At 33.1% G+C, this 21,751-nt stretch overlaps 2 protein-coding genes across 19 annotated transcripts; one reads left to right on the plus strand and one right to left on the minus strand.

Annotated features, from left to right (window-relative positions):
* Positions 1-340: 340 nt before the first annotated feature.
* Positions 341-16,554, plus strand: LOC109602488 (uncharacterized). 18 transcript variants are annotated; one of them, XM_020018862.2, is made up of 26 exons: positions 341-543; positions 4,010-4,258; positions 5,792-5,998; positions 6,068-6,349; positions 7,099-7,545; positions 7,640-8,044; positions 8,198-8,301; positions 8,364-8,581; positions 8,641-9,096; positions 9,150-9,359; positions 9,422-9,787; positions 9,870-10,232; positions 10,337-10,699; positions 10,771-11,133; positions 11,238-11,600; positions 11,672-12,034; positions 12,139-12,501; positions 12,572-12,934; positions 13,002-13,367; positions 13,435-13,800; positions 13,874-14,233; positions 14,376-14,738; positions 14,793-15,214; positions 15,299-15,702; positions 15,754-16,049; positions 16,103-16,554. In XM_020018862.2, exons 1-26 carry the CDS (start codon positions 358-360, stop codon positions 16,249-16,251), a joined length of 8,397 nt encoding a protein of 2,798 aa, XP_019874421.2. In that variant the 5' UTR covers positions 341-357; the 3' UTR covers positions 16,252-16,554. The 18 variants fall into 18 exon arrangements, with proteins under 18 accessions (XP_019874421.2, XP_019874430.2, XP_019874438.2 ...); XM_020018871.2 differs by having other exon boundaries at positions 13,438-13,800; XM_020018879.2 differs by having other exon boundaries at positions 13,005-13,367.
* A 77-nt stretch (positions 16,555-16,631) lies between these two features.
* Positions 16,632-21,519, minus strand: LOC109601911 (uncharacterized). The gene is made up of 7 exons (XM_020018221.2): positions 21,288-21,519; positions 21,023-21,211; positions 18,074-18,591; positions 17,473-18,015; positions 17,230-17,420; positions 16,847-17,008; positions 16,632-16,790 (listed from the first exon to the last, which is right to left on the minus strand). Exons 1-7 carry the CDS (start codon positions 21,382-21,384, stop codon positions 16,712-16,714), a joined length of 1,779 nt encoding a protein of 592 aa, XP_019873780.1. The 5' UTR covers positions 21,385-21,519; the 3' UTR covers positions 16,632-16,711.
* Between the last annotated feature and the right edge of the window lie 232 nt (positions 21,520-21,751).

Consider the following 21,751-nt stretch of genomic DNA (forward strand, 5'->3'; position numbering starts at 1 on the left):
AATCTTCTAATTTCATTTAATTTTATTATTATAAATTTAATTCATTTAATTTATTTAATAATATTCAAGATGTTTGTGAATAAAAAATAAACATTTTTAAAATGCATCAGCGGCTTAAATTAATATCATTAATATTTAAAACGTTAATTTCCAATTCCTTTATTAATTGAAACTGCAAAATTTTTCGAAACACCATTTTTAACTTGTTTCCAGAAATTTATCACAAAGGTAAAGTCTTCAGTCACACGATGTCGCTGGTCCGAATCCCCTCCATTCGTACAATAGATCATATGCGACTCGCACTTTGAGCTAACTTCATACAGTAGTTGACAGCTGTTGTCAACGGGTGATGTAAACATGTCGTTCGTCAAGTTGAATTACATACTTTTGTTTTGGTGCGCGTTTGTCGTAACAACATTGGCATCCGAATCCGACAATGGGGACTTGGACAACAAAGTCAACGCGTTCATCGACCACCTGCGCAATGAAGACAACCAAGTCTATAACTATAAAAATCCAAAAGTTCTTAACCTCCAGCAAATGGTTAGTTTGGCTTTATATTTATTTTTAGACAATGATGCAGGTGCTGCATGTTCAGAATAACGAGCGTTTTATCCATATTTGCAAGGTTTTCCAACTATTCGATTCCTTTGTACTTCAATTTTTATATGGCATAGGTTATTGTGGTTCAAACATAAACATGCTAATTTCTACACATTGTACTATCAGCTTAATTTTTTTTTCTTTTAGTTCTAGATATTACCACTGATTCCACACAATAATATTCTATATCATTCAATTCTCGCAATAACAATTTATACAGTATATTAAACATTTTAATACTGCTATTTATTATTTGTTTATATTTATTTTCCGGTAAGATTAATATATTATTCTGGTTTAAAGTTCAAGAAGTGATTTGATAAGTGTGTCACAGAGTTCTTCTTTAAATAATGCCAATAAACTACTTTTTTACTGTTTTTTTTTTAATCAACTCTTCGAAATAAATGACGGAGTTCAAAGTGTATAATAAATACACTTTATTTTTATTGTTGCACATGCATTCAAAGATCAAATATGAACATTGTATCAATGTGATTTACATTGTAAGTAACTTTAATTGAAAATGATTTGCTAACGAAATACTACAAGTAACCCCCTTTTGACTACTTATTATTAATCAACTTTAAACGTTAAAAGTTTCAAGGGACACTGAAGGCCATTTAAGGTGAGACACACTCCTGTGTCTTTCCTATTCAATAAAGAACTAGATTTTTCGACTTATTATTCATTAATATCAAATTCTAAGTAAAAGAGTTACTATGCCATTTCCATCTCAAACAGACCACATATTAATACTGAAATATATTTTCAGTACAGATTTTCATTTGAAAAAAAATGTATTAATTGCGTCATTTTTAGTCCAGATCTATATGAAACAAAAAAAAAAAAAAACACTCACCACAGCAATAATCCCATTAGGTTTCTTGGAACTGTGGACTCGTTAACGACGGGAAGTTCAATTTTAGAATTTAAAATTTGGCGGAAAGTAGGTGTTTATTATTCTGATTAATGCTCGTTTGATTTAAATGTGGTTTTCCCAACTTAAATCATTGTTTATTTCTGTAATTTAAGAAGTTAAAGGTTATTCGCGATAAGGCATGTGAACGTTCCATTTTGCGTGGTTTTATTTTTATCTCACTGCTACGAATGCCATTATTTGTTGGTAAATTGACACCACAAACCAATACATAAATATTAACTCCTTAATGCTATCAACTCACTGATGAATAAAAATTATTGCGATGATCATGTGCGAAAGTTCACAATTGTGATGATTTCTCTCTTACATTGCCAAATATTTATTTAGTATACAACCCACAATCTCTCGATGGTGAATATCTCATACATAAAAATATGAATTTAATTACGTAATGAAGTAACTACAATTAATCCTTAATTTAGGTCGTATAATTTAGTTTTAAACAAATACCCCAATAATATAATCACTTGGATATCTCCTTTTGAGTCAGATTTGTTGTGTCTGACCCGACCTATTGAACTGTGAGCGGATTTATTTGTAAAGATACCACAATGTGGTAAATGGAGGTGGAGGATGCATCAAGAAAATTAAATTGTGTTAAACTGTTCGATAATTTATAAATAATATCAATTCTAAATTAACTCGATAAGTGTATAGGAATTTCACAATTGCATTAAACCTTGTATCTTATCTCTAATATGTCTGTAAAGTCAAGAGGTACAAAACATTGATTTATTAGTCATATGCAATAGTTACAATAACTCTTGCCTTTTATATTCTAGTGTTGTTGATTGATTAAGTCGCAATAAATATATTTATATATGTTGTTACGCACAAAGTCAATTACTTGGAAGTATTGAATCATCTTCTACCATAATTAGTGCTATTGTAAAAAAGATGTGACAATGACTAAATACATTTACAGAAGCTAATTTGACGTCTTGCGTATCCCTCCGAAATTCTCAACGGAAGCGTTAAATTAGGGACACTAAAATAGCCGCAGAAAAAAGTCGTGGGTTATAGGAAACGAATACACTTAACAATCTTTGATACACACACTAGTGGTCATTATTAAAATAACTTTTTATAATGTTGAGTTGAATAGCCATAATTAACTGATTGAATGTGAACTGTAGAAACAATATTAATTGAACGATTGTCTTATTTTACTGTAAAGTCGCAGAAATTTCTACTTATTGCCCTTGGTAGAGCATAGCATATAGTTTCACCTAGACCCAATATTAAGGTGACTTAGGGCAAATTGAGGTAGTTGAGAGATTTAATTACCCAAAGTGTCTTTAGTTGGTTGTGGAGGGGCTTTAGAGAAACTGGTAGTACAGCTGAACACGATGGGACGCTGTACAACAGCAATTCAGGATCGATATTTAACATTAAGTTCCCGAAGGCGATCTTTTTCTTACAGCAACTGAGTTGGTAACAGAGTTGACACAAGTACATAATGAAGACGTTAGTCAGAATACTGTAAGAAACAGATTGCATGAAGTCAATTTACATTAAAGACCTACCCCTTATTAGAGGCGTTCATTTAAATTCTTGTTGAAGAAGACTTTGGAGAAGAACAGAAAATTTAAAACATCTTAAGCACATCTAGGAAGTTTTTATTTAAAGAGGTGGCATAATATTTGTTTGGGGTAGTACCAGTATTATTGGTAAAACTGATCTCACTTTTCCAAACGGGTTTTAAGGGCACAGCAATATTTAAACAACATTTTGCAACCAATTGCCTTTCTATTTGCTGGTGCTATTGGTAAAAACTTCCGCTTTATGCATGACAATGCTCGTTCACATGTTGTATGTGTCGTGACAAATTGGATGACCAATGAAGAAATTGAGGTTTTACTATGGCTCCCACAATCACTAGACAGTTACACATTTTATCTACAAATGAATAATATTCGCAACGCCTTCAGGTTTAAAGAGCTTTTGCATCTAAAGTGAACACAAATATGGTACCTTAAAATGATACTGACTACCTTATTTTGTCTATGTCCAACAGATATAAAGTAGTTATAAACAGTCGTGGAGGACATATTCTTTGTTAAAATTATATTTGGTTAATTTAAAGTGTATTTTCAGATATGTTATATTTTAAATTTGACAAATATTTTTTACATATATATTTATATAAAGTTCTGAAGCAAAATCCGGAAGTTTACAAAAATATCCATAGTCTTTTCTTATCTGTGTATGTTTTAGTAGCTTTAATTATGGTCACACTACACATAAAATTAAAATAAAATATTAAAAAATACCTGTTCTAATGACGTTATTAGCATAAACTAACTGTGTTATGTTAACAGTAAAGAAGCATAAATATTTATTCATCAAATTGACGTTGTATTTCAGTTATTAAGTAATATGAAAAATAAAATGTACTTTTAAACATTTACATTATCATCATCTTACATAACAATTATAATAATATGCAAATTATTCTAATTTCAGAATGATATTGCGGAATTGACATTGGACGTTGAAGCTGAATGCCTTAATGTTATCCCAGATTTGCCCTGTCAGGACACATCACTTTTATGTACAGGTTACATAGTTAGGGATGATTCTTCCCGGGGATTCACCGTTAGGACCGTCGATTGCAGACATAAGCCACAAATAGTTGTGGACTCGCCTGAGGTCATGTCATATGAACCATCACCACCAACAAGTCAAGTGGAAGAAAATAATGGTGTCAAAAAGGTATAAAATGACTTAGATCTTATATTGTCTCAGACTTGTAATAAAGGTGCCGTGATTCTGATGTACGATAATCATAATCAGCTATGCGACATTTTTTTAATAAACTTCGTCAGTTCGTGGTATCTTAAGTGAACTTCCCTTTCTCATTCAGATTTAATTCGCTTGATACATCTGACGAGTGAGTCACGTAGACAACTGCATTAATTGTTTGTAAATAAACTATTTATAAATAAGTTACTCATCGTTTTAGTTATACAAATTTTGCACCAAAAATACATTATTATTTTGTTGCAGGAAACTATTAAGTCATTCGACTTATTTATTTATAAATTTAAGTCATGCTAATCCGATATATCATTTGGTTTAATCGACAACTAACATTTTACTTTATTATAAAATAATATTATATATCTTTGGACATTTTAATCTTACACCTTATTCCTTAATCTGGCTCATATAGAAGTTACAGCCATCTGAGACCTAATAAATTTAATATATCTTTTGTGATAAATTTCAAATCAAATTTTTCAAATGTCTGTAATCTCACTGTAATAATCCGTGAACCCACATTCAATTTTCTTTTTTAAGTTTTTTTCTCCATCCTTCGTCAAGAACATAATTTCTAATTCTGGAAAAACCAGATTGTAGTGTTTTAACACTGTATGTTATGTGCCTGCTTACCTTCTGTTCATATGAATGAATGGTTTAATTGCATATGTATTAACTCTCATTCCTGTGTGTTAATTGGTTTTAATTAAAGTATGCTTACATGTATGGGAAAAAAATTATTATTATGTACTTTTATATGATAAAATCTGTCAAATTTATTATTTGAATTTTATATTTCTGTGTCTATTGAAGTTGACATACAAGAATTAAGTTGTGCATCAATAACAAAAAAATAATATAATGAATATCTGCTTTTTGATATAAAATTTACTTTAGACAGAAAACTAAAAAAATTATGTCATCCATTTCTTCTTCTCAACTTTTCCTTATAAATTGTCTGGAAGACTATAAACGGTTCTGAAAAAAAAATTATATATTTATATCCACTTTTTATGTACCTGATTACCTTACGGAGACTAAATACTCTCTTGTGAGCTACGATTCAGGTTTATTTAAAATAATTGTCGTAATTAAAATTTTATTTATTTTTTTCTGTACTGTAGATCTTCCCACTCTTACCCTGACTGAAAATTTCGTCAATTGAAATTGAGTTATCAGATACTTTTTCCAAGTATTTAACATAAATAGGTTTTTTACAATTTAAACAAATTGTCATATATAGTTTGAAAGTTATTGATTCCATATTTTGAGAAAATAAAAATAGTTTAGAGCTAGTCATATTAAACATATTAAATCTTATAACGCCAATGCAGTTATAAATAAATTTAAGCTTTTCATTTATCTTCCACACTTTAGCAGGACCTCTCTATTATATATTTATTATTAATCTACTGATTAAATATATTGCACCATTTGTTTATAAACTTTTAAAATGATATTAATTAAATCATAATATTTTCCTAGATTGAATTAAGTCACGAGACCGTCTCGTCTGCCGAAGTCGAAGAACCTTTTGTGGCCGTTAAAAAAAATCGCTGTTGCGGTTTCGCCACGGACGTAGATCCTAGCGTGGAGGGTGTCGACGTCCTAGTCGATACCGCCCTCAGACAAGTCGAAGCCGACAAAAACAGACGACATTCGCTGGTGAAAATTTTGAGGCTCCAGAAACAGGTATGTAACACCCAGCCATTTAAAATTAAAACGGAAAATTAAATTTGGTTATTTCTGTGATGCGTTCAGGTGGTTGCCGGCATCAAATACATCCTTTTGTTGGAAATTGCACCGACAACGTGCGAAGGAAACGTCGATTTATCAACTTCTTGTCCCATCGACGAGTCGGCCGAACACTTGACCTGCGAAATTGAATTCATCGAGAAAGTGTGGATCAATAAAGACAAACATATCATCGCCAACAATTGCACGAAAATCCAACATTTTGACGAGCCCCAAAGTCTGGTTGGTTCCAGAAATGACATCGACAACGAAGTAAGCGGTTACACCGCGCCCGGACCCAAGGATAAGGTATTTTATGGATTCATTGTTTTTTTCACTTGTTATATATTTTTATTATAGAGTAAGTTTTCTTTGAATAAGCATTGTTTTGCTTTTATTTAAGTATTTATTTTTCGAGTTAATAAACACGTAGTATTCGATTGACGTATTTTATTTTTTTGGATTGCCTCTTAAGTCAACGTTTCTGTTCAGTAAGTAGTAAATTATTTCTTTATTTGTGTTTGCGCTTTCATATTTGTACTGCATTTGTTCGTGGTTGGTGGAATTGGAATTTTGTAAAAACATTATTATTGGTACAAAGTTTACCTGCATATATAGTTATTTGTTATACTCATAGTTATATAATATTTAATCAATATGTTTATTTGAGTTTGCACGTATTTGCTTTTAAGCATTGTCACGCTTCTTACCTAGCTCTAAACTTAAATTATTTAATTATATTTTTATGCACTTACTATTAGACATAAAGGTTTTTATGGTTTTACAAATAGTAGGTGATTGAGTTTTATAATAGTGTACATATAAATACATATTAATATGAAAGTTTGAAATCTTGTTTTTAAAGTTGTCGTCAAAAAAAAAAAGATGATACGGAAAATGTAAATGATTTTTATTTTTGAAAAACAGTTTTTTTATTTTCACTTCACTCTAGTTATATAAACATAACGCAACTAAAACTTAACAAAAACAATGTTTCAAACTACTCAGATTATTGATTGTTAAAAAGTATTCTTGTAATCCAATTAATGTTTCCATAGCCAAAACCCGAGACGAGTTATGAGGATCGTCTGAGAGATTTAGAATCTCAAATTCTCCCAGACCAAGTCATGCAGGAAACTACACAACCCCAACCACCAAAAGACAATACCATCTCAAAGGACCCTCCCAAATTACAGTCTCAAGACGCCGAATTACAATATATTGAAGATCTGATCGAACCAGTACAATTGGCTACCAACACTGCACCTATGGAAGCTCAAGACGTTTCTCTGAAAAAAAATGTAGATCCAGTTGGTCTGGAACCACCAAAATACGATGCCCCTGCTCAGCACTCCTTTTACGAAGCTCCAACCTTTAATAATGAGGGTTACAATAATTTTAATCCTAATATGGAATTTGAGCCCACAATGCAGCAATATTATCCTCATTTAAATGCGTTGCCACCAACAGATTCCCGAATAAAAGTTCCTGCAGTAAGGCATCAGGTATTTACATCAATTTATATATATACTTTTTAAACAAATACTTTATGAAAAATACAAGAGAATCACATTTGTAATTTAATTAATATTTTCTTAGCCAAAACCCCAGACGAGTAATTATGGAGGCAATCCGCTAGATTTGGAATCGCAAATCGTCACCGATCAAATGGTCCAAGAAACTGCACAACCACAACCATCGCAAACCGTTCCTAAAGTTTCACCCAATTCACGAGGCCCTGAACCACCGAAATATATTATTCCGCCAGACTACCACACGTCAGCCATTTTGGAATCTTTCCGTCACCCTCTCATATATTCAGTTTCTGGCGTTAGATTTAATAACGAAGACTTCCCAATTTTTGAGCCCAGCACTGATTCTGAGGTGCCCACACTGCAGAAACATTATCATGATTTACATTCGTTTGACTCTGCCGTACCGTTTTTGGATCAGCACTCAACAACAACGGAATCCCGAGTAAACCAACCTGTTCCAAGTCATAAGGTAGTTGATTTTAATTACATACGCATGTTTTTTGTTTTTAAAATTATTTAAAACTAACGGGGCAACTGAAGTTTTCTATATTTGTTTAGATGTTATTGAAATATTTATTTTAATATCAGAGACAAATCTAATATTTATATTATATATTTTTAGCTTTCCTCGACATTTGGCGAAGATATTCTGGCAGATTATTTTGATATTTTTCCAGAAGAATGGACCAACGAAGGTCCAGATAATCCATTCAATCATGATTTGAAGTAATAATGTGTAAAGTAGGTTTCACGTAGAGTGTTTTAATTTTTTCTGTATTTCATTCTAGTACTGACATAACCGATTTCCTTGGTGATGATCCTGTGCTACAAAATTCAGGTTCAAATATTAAATCACCACCAACAGAGAGTTCTACCGATGTTAATACAGAACCAACAAAAATTCCAGAAATCAAAGACACCAAGTTGAATTCTAAAAATAATAAAAATGAAAATGAACAAAGTAAGGATAGTAAATCGTCAGAAGAAAATTCCAGTGAAGAAAATGGTATATGTTACATATATTAATCTTCTGAAATTATCTTGATAAAAATATATATATTACAGAGGATCACTCCGGAGAACGACACAGTGATGAAACTATGCAGAAGAGAGATACCGCAAACAACGACGCTTCTAGTAGCAGCAGCAGTGGCAGCAGTAGTGAAGAAGATAATAATGACAACCATGAGAAGCCTGAGAAACATCACCATAAACACAGTCATGCCGCCAGAATTCAGGAGGAACCTAAAGATAATGTTAATGATGATGATGACTCTAGTAGCAGCAGCAGTAGTGACGAGGAAAACGGAAATCATAAATCAAAAAGGAATAAACGCTCGTTAGGACAGATGGAGAAAATTTCACAGCACGAAAAACCTTTAGTAAGAGATCTTGCCGATTTTGTAGCTGCTACGTTGGACCATAAAGATGACGATAATCACAGAAATTTAGTATTACAAATTTTGGGAGCCAAGAAATTGAAACTGGAAGGCGTCTACTATTCATTAATTCTTAGACTAGGTAAATCGCATCTCTCATAATTGCACTATTTAATTTTTTATAAAATATTTCAGGAATCTCTCGTTGTCTAGAAGATAAGTATGGCAGTTATGAGGAATGCAGAGAAAAACTATTTGAAAATCAAACAAAGATTTGTAAGGTTCAAGTGCATGTAGACGAAGATTACAGTAATCCTAAAATAGTTAAATCCCAATGTCAGAATATTAAAAAAGACGAATTTGACAGAAATCGTACAAATTACAGTAGATACCGTCGAGGCTTACGTAAGTTTTATTTAATAATTTTCAGTTTAACTAGATAATCATATTATTTTGAATTCTTTAAGGTGGTGCTCCAAAGAAAGTCCCCAATGATGACAAAAATGCTTTAAAATTTTTGCATATAGGTTTAAACCATCTTGACTCTTCCTCAGGTGATTCTACTAAATTAAAAGTGAAAGAAATTTTGGAAGTAACATCACAAGTTGTGTCTGGAACTCTTTGGAAAATAAAAGCCAAAATTGTTCTTTCTAATTGTGATAAAAGCGATACAAAAAATATTGAGGAATGTGATGAGTTACCAGGTGCTGATCCCAAAGTGTGCCAATTCAGTGCTTGGGAACAGCCGTGGTTGAATAACGGTCCGGAGATCACAATTTCATGTGACAATGATGCTAAAATTCATAAGTTCAGAGCTAAACGTCAAGTTTTAGGTAAATCACTGAATAGTACTTTTTTTCAATTTCAAATTGAAATAAACCTCTCATAGCAAACTTATTTTTCTGTAATTTATAGGAGGCGAAACTGAACAACCTGTGGATAGCACTCAAGCTTTAGAATATTTGAAAACAGGACTGGCACATTTAGATTCTTCTTCAGGCGACGCCACAAAATTGAAAGTGAAAAAAGTTCTTAAAGTGACATCGCAAGTTGTGTCTGGAATAGTTTGGAAAATAAAAGCAGAAGTAATCCTTTCTGATTGCCAGAAGAGTGATAGTAAAGATATTGAAAAATGTGGAGAGTTAAATGGTGCTTCCTCTAAAGTGTGCAACTTTAAAGTTTGGGAACAAGCATGGAAGAAAAATGGACAAGAAATTGAAATCCAATGTGAAAATGAGGCTAAAACTCACAAATTTAGAGCAAAACGTCAAGTTCCAGGTAATACTTTATACGGTTTTAACTTACAAATATATTTAATGGGTAGTTTTTAAATTTATAAAATGACTAGTGTTTTCACTAAACTTTGTGTTGCTGTTTCGCAGGAGGCCAAACTGAACAACCTGTAGATAGCACTAAAGCTTTAGAATATTTGAAAACGGGACTGGCACATTTAGATTCTTCTTCAGGCGATGCAACAAAATTAAAAGTAAAAAAAGTGCTCAAAGTGACGTCGCAAGTTGTCTCCGGATCTCTGTGGAGAATTAAAGCAGAAATTATTCTTTCTGACTGCGAAAAAAGTGACAACAAAGATATCCAACAATGTGGGGAATTAAGTGGCGCCTCTTCCAAAGTATGCGACTTTAAAATATGGGATCAACCATGGCTGAAAGAAGGAAAACAAATTGAAATCCAGTGTGAAAATGACGCAAAAACACATAAATTTAGATCTAGACGACAAGTTTTAGGTAACTGCCATTTTTTAAATTTAGTTATAAAAAAATTAATAGACTTTCTAATTCATATATTTTTTTTGTAGGAGGCGAAACTGAACAACCTGTGGACAACACTGAAGCTTTAGAATATTTGAAAACAGGACTGGCACATTTAGATTCTTCTTCAGGCGACGCAACAAAATTGAAAGTGAAAAAAGTTCTTAAAGTGACATCGCAAGTTGTGTCTGGAATAGTTTGGAAAATAAAAGCAGAAGTAATCCTTTCTGATTGCCAGAAGAGTGATAGTAAAGATATTGAAAAATGTGGAGAGTTAAATGGTGCTTCCTCTAAAGTGTGCAACTTTAAAGTTTGGGAACAAGCATGGAAGAAAAATGGACAAGAAATTGAAATCCAATGTGAAAATGAGGCTAAAACTCACAAATTTAGAGCAAAACGTCAAGTTCCAGGTAATACTTTATACGGTTTTAACTTACAAATATATTTAATGGGTAGTTTTTAAATTTATAAAACGACTAGTGTTTTCACTAAACTTTGTGTTGCTGTTTCGCAGGAGGCCAAACTGAACAACCTGTAGATAGCACTAAAGCTTTAGAATATTTGAAAACGGGACTGGCACATTTAGATTCTTCTTCAGGCGATGCAACAAAATTAAAAGTAAAAAAAGTGCTCAAAGTGACGTCGCAAGTTGTCTCCGGATCTCTGTGGAGAATTAAAGCAGAAATTATTCTTTCTGACTGCGAAAAAAGTGACAACAAAGATATCCAACAATGTGGGGAATTAAGTGGCGCCTCTTCCAAAGTATGCGACTTTAAAATATGGGATCAACCATGGCTGAAAGAAGGAAAACAAATTGAAATCCAGTGTGAAAATGACGCAAAAACACATAAATTTAGATCTAGACGACAAGTTTTAGGTAACTGCCATTTTTTAAATTTAGTTATAAAAAAATTAATAGACTTTCTAATTCATATATTTTTTTTGTAGGAGGCGAAACTGAACAACCTGTGGACAACACTGAAGCTTTAGAATATTTGAAAACAGGACTGGCACATTTAGATTCTTCTTCAGGCGACGCAACAAAATTGAAAGTGAAAAAAGTTCTTAAAGTGACATCGCAAGTTGTGTCTGGAATAGTTTGGAAAATAAAAGCAGAAGTAATCCTTTCTGATTGCCAGAAGAGTGATAGTAAAGATATTGAAAAATGTGGAGAGTTAAATGGTGCTTCCTCTAAAGTGTGCAACTTTAAAGTTTGGGAACAAGCATGGAAGAAAAATGGACAAGAAATTGAAATCCAATGTGAAAATGAGGCTAAAACTCACAAATTTAGAGCAAAACGTCAAGTTCCAGGTAATACTTTTTACGGTTTTAACTTACAAATATATTTAATGGGTAGTTTTTAAATTTATAAAACGACTAGTGTTTTCACTAAACTTTGTGTTGATGTTTCGCAGGAGGCCAAACTGAACAACCTGTAGATAGCACTAAAGCTTTAGAATATTTGAAAACGGGACTGGCACATTTAGATTCTTCTTCAGGCGATGCAACAAAATTAAAAGTAAAAAAAGTGCTCAAAGTGACGTCGCAAGTTGTCTCCGGATCTCTGTGGAGAGTTAAAGCAGAAATTATTCTTTCTGACTGTGAAAAAAGTGACAACAAAGATATCCAACAATGTGGGGAATTAAGTGGCGCCTCTTCCAAAGTATGCGACTTTAAAATATGGGATCAACCATGGCTGAAAGAAGGAAAACAAATTGAAATCCAGTGTGAAAATGACGCAAAAACACATAAATTTAGATCTAGACGACAAGTTTTAGGTAACTGCCATTTTTTATATTTAGTTATAAAAAAATTAATAGACTTTCTAATTCATATATTTTTTTGTAGGAGGCGAAACTGAACAACCTGTGGACAACACTCAAGCTTTAGAATATTTGAAAACAGGATTAGCCCACTTAGATTCTTCTTCAGGCGACGCCACAAAATTGAAAGTGAAAAAAGTTCTTAAAGTGACATCGCAAGTTGTGTCCGGATCTCTGTGGAGAATTAAAGCAGAAGTTATTCTCTCTGACTGTGAAAAGAGTGACAGCAAAGATATTCAACAATGTGGGGAATTAAGTGGCGCCTCTTCCAAAGTATGCGACTTTAAAATATGGGATCAACCATGGCTGAAAGAGGGAAAACAAATTGAAATCCAGTGTGAAAATGACGCAGAAACACATAAATTTAGATCTAGGCGACAAGTTCTAGGTAATTGCCGACAATGTTTTAAATTTAGTTATAAAAAAGTAACTTTCTTTGATTTATATTTTTTTAGTAGGGGGCGAAACTGAACAATCTGTGGACAACACTGAAGCTTTAGAATATTTGAAAACAGGATTGGCTCATTTAGATTCTTCTTCAGGCGACGCAACAAAATTGAAAGTGAAAAAAGTTCTTAAAGTGACATCGCAAGTTGTGTCCGGATCACTTTGGAGAATAAAAGCTGAAGTAATTTTATCTGACTGTGAAAAAAGTGACAGCAAAGATATCCAACAATGTGGAGAATTAAGTGGCGCCTCTTCCAAAATATGCGACTTTAAAATATGGGATCAACCATGGCTGAAAGAGGGAAAACAAATTGAAATCCAGTGTGAAAATGACGCAGAAACACATAAATTTAGATCTAGGCGACAAGTTCTAGGTAATTGCCGACAATGTTTTAAATTTAGTTATAAAAAAGTAACTTTCTTTGATTTATATTTTTTTAGTAGGGGGCGAAACTGAACAATCTGTGGACAACACTGAAGCTTTAGAATATTTGAAAACAGGATTGGCTCATTTAGATTCTTCTTCAGGCGACGCAACAAAATTGAAAGTGAAAAAAGTTCTTAAAGTGACATCGCAAGTTGTGTCCGGATCTCTGTGGAGAATTAAAGCAGAAGTTATTCTCTCTGACTGTGAAAAGAGTGACAGCAAAGATATTCAACAATGTGGGGAATTAAGTGGAGCCTCTTCCAAAGTATGCGACTTTAAAATATGGGATCAACCATGGCTGAAAGAGGGAAAACAAATTGAAATCCAGTGTGAAAATGACGCACAAACACATAAATTTAGATCTAGGCGACAAGTTTTAGGTAACTGCCATCAATGTTTTAAATATATTTATAAAAAAGGTTATTTGTTTTTTGATTCATATTTTCTTTGTAGGAGGTGAAACTGAACAACCTGTGGACAACACTCAAGCTTTAGAATATTTGAAAACAGGATTGGCCCATTTAGATTCTTCTTCAGGAGACGCAACAAAACTGAAAGTGAAGAAAGTTTTTAAAGTGACATCGCAAGTTGTGTCCGGATCACTTTGGAGAATAAAAGCTGAAGTAATTCTCTCTGACTGTGAAAAGAGTGACAGCAAAGACATCCAACAATGTGGGGAATTAAGTGGCGCTTCTTCTAAAGTATGTGACTTTAAAATATGGGATCAACCATGGCTGAAAGAGGGAAAACAAATTGAAATTCAATGTGAAAATGACGCTAAAACACATAAATTTAGAAGCAAGCGGCAAACATGTAAGTTATAATTACCTTTACTATGGTGATAATAATCTGGAAATTAGTTTTTAGTTTTATATTACATTAATAAAATATACTCTTTTTTATCATCTGGTTTACAATTATATTCAAATATATAAGGAATATTTTTTATTTGTAGTGGGCGGACAAATAGAGCAACCTTTAGACAACCCCAAAGCCATAAATTACGTCCTAGATGGCCTCCTTCATTTGGACAGTATGTCAAATCATCAAAACAAGTACCGTATTCAAGAAATCCTATCGGTGACCAAACAAATAGTGTCTGGTCAATTATGGCGCATACGCGCACGTGTTGTCCTTTCTGATTGCGCCAAGGATGAGTCACGGGAGTCTCAAGACTGCGGTCAGTTGGAGGGTGCCGAGAGCAACATATGCGAATTTCAGATTTGGGACCAACCGTGGCTTCCACATGGGAGAAACACCGAAATCAAGTGCGACAATGATGAGAAGACACACCAATATAGGAGCAGAAGATCTTTGGGTAAAATTACATTATATAATGACTTTTTCGTGGTTTAATTTAGCATTATTGTAGAGACCACAGACGACTTAAATGTACCCAACGGGGAAATTAAAAAATATTTGAAACGAGCTTTGGATTATTTAGATACCACTTTAGATTTCGATAACTCGTATGTTCTAGACAAAATCTACAAAATTAAATGGCAACCTTATGATAACACTTGGTACATTAAAGCGTCCATTGGATTGTCAGATGGAACATCTGCTGAAATTATTGATGGAGAAACGACAATGTGTATCTTCAGGGTGCAGTTAATGGATCGTGCGGGACACAAAACTAAAACTAACATCACTTGCGAAAATGATGCCGTTCATTATGTAGAGCATACTGTGCCCAAACTTGACAATCATGAAGTAGAGTCAAAGTTTTTGAAGTTTTCCGCCCAATACAACAAACTTTATGCCAACAGGGTCGAATATATGCACCGTCTAAATGTAGGTATTACAGTAATTTAACATACGCAAGTTTAGTATTGTTGGAATAATAATTTGATAATAATTATTTGTTTATTATTTTAGGTATTTAAGGCCAACTTGAAAATAATTGAAAAGCTGAACCGTTACGAGCAAGGTACCGCCACTTATGGTATTACTAAATTTGCTGACATGACACCAGAAGAGTTTTCGCGCTCCCATGGTCTCAGACACGACTTGCGATCCGAAAACAATGTACCGTGGCCTAAAGCCATAATACCAGACGTCAAACTGCCTGTTGAATTTGATTGGCGAACAAAAGGAGCAGTGACTGAAGTAAAGGACCAAGGACAATGTGGCAGCTGTTGGGCTTTTAGCACCACCGGTAATGTCGAAGGACAGTACGCGATTAAAAACGGAAAACTGTTGGAGTTTTCCGAGCAGGAACTGGTAGATTGTGACACAATGGACGATGGTTGCAGTGGTGGATTAATGGACAACGCCTACAGGTAAACTAATCCGTCTATTTTAATCTTTATCTAAAACAATTCTTGATACAGAATGATTGAAAAACTTGGTGGTCTCGAGCTAGAGCAAGACTATCCCTACGATGCAGAAGACGAGAAATGCCACTTTTCTAAGGCTAAGGCACGTGTTCAACTAAGTGGTGCCCTCAACATCAGTCACGACGAGACTGATATGGCCAAGTGGCTGGTTAAGAACGGCCCAATATCCATTGCTATTAATGCAAATGCCATGCAATTTTACGTTGGTGGCGTATCGCATCCGTGGAAAATGCTGTGCAATCCCAAAAATTTGGACCATGGAGTTTTGATTGTTGGATACGGAGTACACAGTAAGTGTTCAAGTCATACAAAATTTATTTAATTTAATGTGAATTTGTTTCAGAATATTCTCTGTTCAACAAAACTTTGCCATACTGGATTGTGAAAAATTCCTGGGGACCATCTTGGGGTGAACAAGGATACTACAGGGTCTATAGGGGAGATGGTACTTGCGGCTTAAATCAAACTCCTTCTAGTGCAATAGTCGCATAAATAAAATAAAAATATCTTAAATTTAAAATCGAATTACAAAGTAACTTGACTTTAGGTTATTTTTATACTAAACTTTAAGAAACTTATTTTTTTATTATTAGGATTGTGATATTTTATTGTGACACCCCGTTTTGTTGGTTGCAATGACCGACTCAGATGCTTATATTTTCTGTAGTTTTATAATAGTTATATGTTAATTTAAAGTTGACGGAATCTACTTATTTTATTAATATTGTACACGTAAGTTAGATTAACATATATGTAAGAAAACCAATATCATCAAAATAAAGTTTATGATTCATTTATGGAACTTTTTACTAACCTATACAATTAACATTTATTTAAAAGTAAAATAATTTACTTAAAAATAAAACAAAAAATTCTTGCTGCTTGTATCTTCTGATACGTTTATTGGATTAAATTAAACATTAATCTTGGAATGTATTACAATGTTTACAAATTAATCCTTTGGTGGAACATACAACAAAACGAGTGTTGATTTGGGCGACAAAGGAACATTGGACGCCTTCTTCTTGGCACTATAAATTGATAAAAAATAATATATATTTATAATAATTATTATAAATTAACTTACTTTTTCTTCATGAATTCCGTTTCATTGTAACTGGAACTGTAGGATAAAACTGTAACTTCCTCCAACTTTGACAATGGAGGTATGTCTTTGGCGAAGTCCACCTCCACTCTCTCATCTGTTGGGTTTAAGCTTACTAAAATACCAGGACTGCCCACAATTTCCCTTAAAATAAAATGTTTGCGTTTAAATTTATGTCTAATCAAGTCTATTCAAAGTGGCAGTTGTTATTATAATTGTAAGAATTTTCACAATCCAATATTAAAAGAGATTTGTCCTTACCTTTGCCTAATATCCATAAGAAAAGCAAGAATAAATATGCATAGCATTATTTACAAAAAAATTATATATTGAATCACAAATACTTTTAGAAGGTTGCCTCTTACCTTAAAAAGGTGAACACAGTCTTATTGGCAACTGCCCAATATGTTGTGTTGCCCCACATAATGGATTTAGAAGTATCCCTAAGCTTGGTAAGTTCTGCGTTGACTCCATCAGTGTAGGGTATTAAAGGAACACCTGGCAGTAGGTAAGTTACTAAATGCATTGCGTCTGTAGGAACTGCTGTGGCATTCACCTAGGACATTTATAATTAGTATGACATCATTATTATATAAAGACACACTTACCTTCCACAGAGGCCAAGCAACGTTATCTGCGTTGAATGATATATTCAATGAGTTCACCAAGTCGGAAACGTTGATTGACTGTTTCGACAAAACATGTCCCTGTACAGGTAGATCGACCATCAATGATTGCTTTTCGTCTCTATAAGAGTTCACGTTGTGCAACTCTTCCTTAACCATAAATGGACCAGACAGGGTCAAATTTTTCACAGCTTTACGCCACTTTCCTAACAGCGATCCCAATTCTGGTAAATTTTCAGTTTTGGTATGGGTGTAGAAATCATAATCCATCATTCCGAAATTGCCGAGCTTCGGATTGTTGTTGATAGCCTCGTCCTCAAACTTAGTATCTGCCAATAGCCAAGCGACGTTCTTCAGCACGAATCCGGCCGCACCCTTGTCCGCGAATAATTTAATGACCTTCACAAACTCATTTGTGACATTTTGATTACGGAAATTTAATAAGGGTTTGCTCAGTGGGGCGTAATAGAATTCCTTACGTTTTGAAGAGTACACCCATGATGACTCGTTGGTGTGAACCTTTTTCTGTAAAAATACAAATTACAGTCAAAATATTAATTTTGCAAAGGTTAAATTTACTTACCCAATTATTTGGAGGTTCTGGCTTATCTTCTGCACTACCATCCTTGGGCTTCTTCCAGATGTAATAGTTATCAAAGACGGGGTCCTTGCTTTCGGACTGCTCGAACCAAGACTGTGACGTGCTGGGATCAACTTCTACGATTATCTTAGTATCGTTTGCCTTGGCTGCCTGCAGCAACTTAACGATTTGATGGGTGTCGGATATCGTGTTCGAATACGTGTCTTCCGTCCATGGAAGTATAAAGCCCTTGAAACCAGCCAATTTTTCCGATTTTAACGTTTCCAGATTGATATCCGATGGCACTTCAGTTAACGGACCTTGTTCCCACCACGGTCTTGGTTCGGGAGCGGGACACTTCGGGGCGGCATAGATGATAAGCACCGCACCCACTAACATGGCGGCCCACAATATCCAGAAGGTAACAAAAAGAAACATTCGCAGTCTAACCCAGAAGGGATCATTGGCGTATTTCATCAATTCCTCCTTTGTGAGACCCACGAACGCCGGCTTCAAATCACCTGAAAGGGAATTAGGAAATTTGTTAAAACGACAATTTACACAACTGTTGTACACTAACAAAAATGAATAATATAATTAATATAAATGATAAAATAAATTAATAAAAATTAACCTGTTGGTGGCAAAGGGACTTGTTGCATCTCCATGGCCAGACTATCAATGGAGAATGTTAAAAGCGAACGATGGCAGTGTTTAATAAATGACAATGCTGACTAATGCAAATACATATTTGTAGATACAAAAGAATGCAATTAACCACAGTATTAAGTTCTTGTTCATGCTGTCAACTATTTCGTATCGCTAACGGAAACTGATTTATATGTAAGTACATACAAAATAAAATTATACCCTAACATTGATTAAATGTATACTTAACTAATGCAGATTAAAGTCCAATTTAGGAAACTGCTTTTTATGAATTAATATGCAAATCCAAGTAAACTTAACTAAACAGGCACATTTAGCCGCGTTTTCTATATAATTATACAGTTGATTATTGTGAAATATTAAGGATATTTATAAGCTTGTATTAATTTAATATGTTATTAATAAAAACAATTATTATTAAAGTGGCAGCTTTTCTGAAATTACATCATATTGTAAATTATCCCAATAAAACGTAAATGTGGAATTTAAATTACGACAGCACTAGGCAATTATTTAATTCACTAAATATGGAAGTAACTGCTAACTCTGCAATAAATAAACCACATAAAATACGAGGTGTCATCTCAAAATACAGACAACGAAAGAAACAACTACAGGCACTTAGAAGTGACAAATTCGAAGATCTTATCAATTGTGATAGTCGCTTCCAAGTTTCTGACCGATAAATACTACTACTGAATACTACACTGCACCAAAGAAGATCATTAATACTTGCCTAGTTTGTTGAGTGCAAAAAATAAAGGAGATATTACTTTAAATGAATGAATGAATTTTTTTCTTAGAAGGATTTATATTATTTTATTAAATAACTCACTCAGTTGGAAGAAATAAACAAGACACTCCAGAAAAAAAGGGACAAAATAATTAACTAATAAATCAGGGCTAAATATTGTTCACCTCGCTAAAATATATAATGTTATTAACAAATATAAAATCAATACACTCATTTGAAACCCAGTAAGAAAACGGCTTCCTTTTTGTCTTCTAAAGTGTGTCTAATAAAACAATCATAAGTGAACTGAATTAATAAAACTTGCAAAGATGTATGTCAGTAAAGAAACCGAAAAGGAATATTCGAACAAGGTTAAAGTTTGCACAGAAATATATTATTTATATTTATACAATATTATACAATCAGGAGGGGTTCCCATTCTTGGTTTGGTTTAAGATCATTACGGAAAATTATTGGTAAAATAGACTGTTTCATATATAGAAATATCATGGGATTGTAATACAAACAACAATTTGCCAATGAAAATTTGCCAGTTACATGGGGATACACGATAATGATCCAAAACAAGCCTTCGAATTTAAAATTTGGTAAATCATGTATACGTTTTCGATTGGCCAATACAACTTTAGATCTAAATTCAATTGAAAACTTATAAAGTGACATTAAGTTTTATCTTAAGACACCAAAATCCAGCAAATTAAGATCAATTTAGAGTTGCGGAATGTAATTTCAAAGTATATATTTTTTAAATGACTAATGGCTATGATTTTATTTAAGATTTAATTTAAGTAGACATTATTTTGATTTACGCACACAAAATAATTGTAGAAAGAATATAGTGTAATTTTTTAAAATAAAATATTTTGATTACATTTAATTAGACCATCATTGTAATTATTCAATATATTTTTATGATGGTATTAAGTGATAATTCGATAAACATACATATATTTAACAGCATATTTGTTAACAACTATATAATAATTTTTTAGCATACAACAGACTAGGTATAATAAAAGAGTTGCCAAAATTTCAGATAACCTTTACCTGTTTGCTGGATATATTTACATAAATCTCAGTTATTTAATTTTATTATGTTATTTTGAAAATAGGTATAAGTTTCCCAAAATTAAATTAAAACAGCAATTTTAATAAAATGATTTAATCAATAGAAATACTAGTTAATCCTTTATATTTCCCTTTATCTATTAGTACATAATTAATCTGACCTTTTACAAAATTATAATCTGTACATTTCGTAATTTGATATTGTGTATAATACACAAAAAGATCTTCAAATTGTATGTATTAACAGCTCAATTACACAATTATGTTAACAAAACTTTTATTTGTAAGAGCTAAAGAAAGATGATGTAATACTTGAAGCTCATTACAATGTGTACTCACAAAATAAATAATATTATAATATTCAGTGGCATACCATACATGCAGAGTTTATATTTATATTTAGGATTCTATTTAGCTGTTAAGTTAAGTCATATAAAATTCAATGCAAAAAATCAACTCACCAATATCAAGCTTGGCATCCCCATTTTGCTTTTCGTTGGGAGAGGACACTTTAACATTGCCAATTTCCACATTGGAATTCGTCGTTAATTTCGCATCTTCCTTGGGCAACATCTTCTCATCGGCCCCGTCTGCCTCCGGTGACTCGGTTTTCACTTTAACCAGGGATTTAGGTCGAGCTACCGTGTCCTCTGAAAATAACTCGTTTTATTTTTACGAACGGCCTTAGCGCATGATGCAATTTCACCACGGCACAGAGTCACTTACCTTCCATGTCTTTCTCCGTGAGCGCCTTATAAGTTGCTGTTGGTGAATTGTTGCCTGATTTCTTGCCTCCGGATATTTCCAATTTGGCCCCCTCCATGGTTCGGGTATTATTATGCTAATCACCAGGTTTAAGGAACACACCGGGCCCTATTTTCAAGAATTGGGGCACAGCACCACTACGTTCTATCGAACACGCCTTTACTTAAAGCAACTGGTTAACTCGCAGATTAATCTTTACAGTTAACCGCAAAAATCGATATTAACTTGAAGTGTTGCCAACTTTGAAAAAATATATCTACAATTGCGAAAAAATTGCGATATTTCACATATTGATATGTAATAAAATTATTTGTTGTAATATTTACACGTACAATAGTTTGTTTTGTTTAAAAATATTTATTACACATAAAATTGTGATAACGGTTTAAAAACGTTTAAAAAGTAGATCGAATAGCCCCAAATAA

The sequence above is a fragment of the Aethina tumida genome, chromosome 1 (assembly GCF_024364675.1).
Source record: "Aethina tumida isolate Nest 87 chromosome 1, icAetTumi1.1, whole genome shotgun sequence".
Lineage (NCBI taxonomy): Eukaryota > Metazoa > Arthropoda > Insecta > Coleoptera > Nitidulidae > Aethina > Aethina tumida.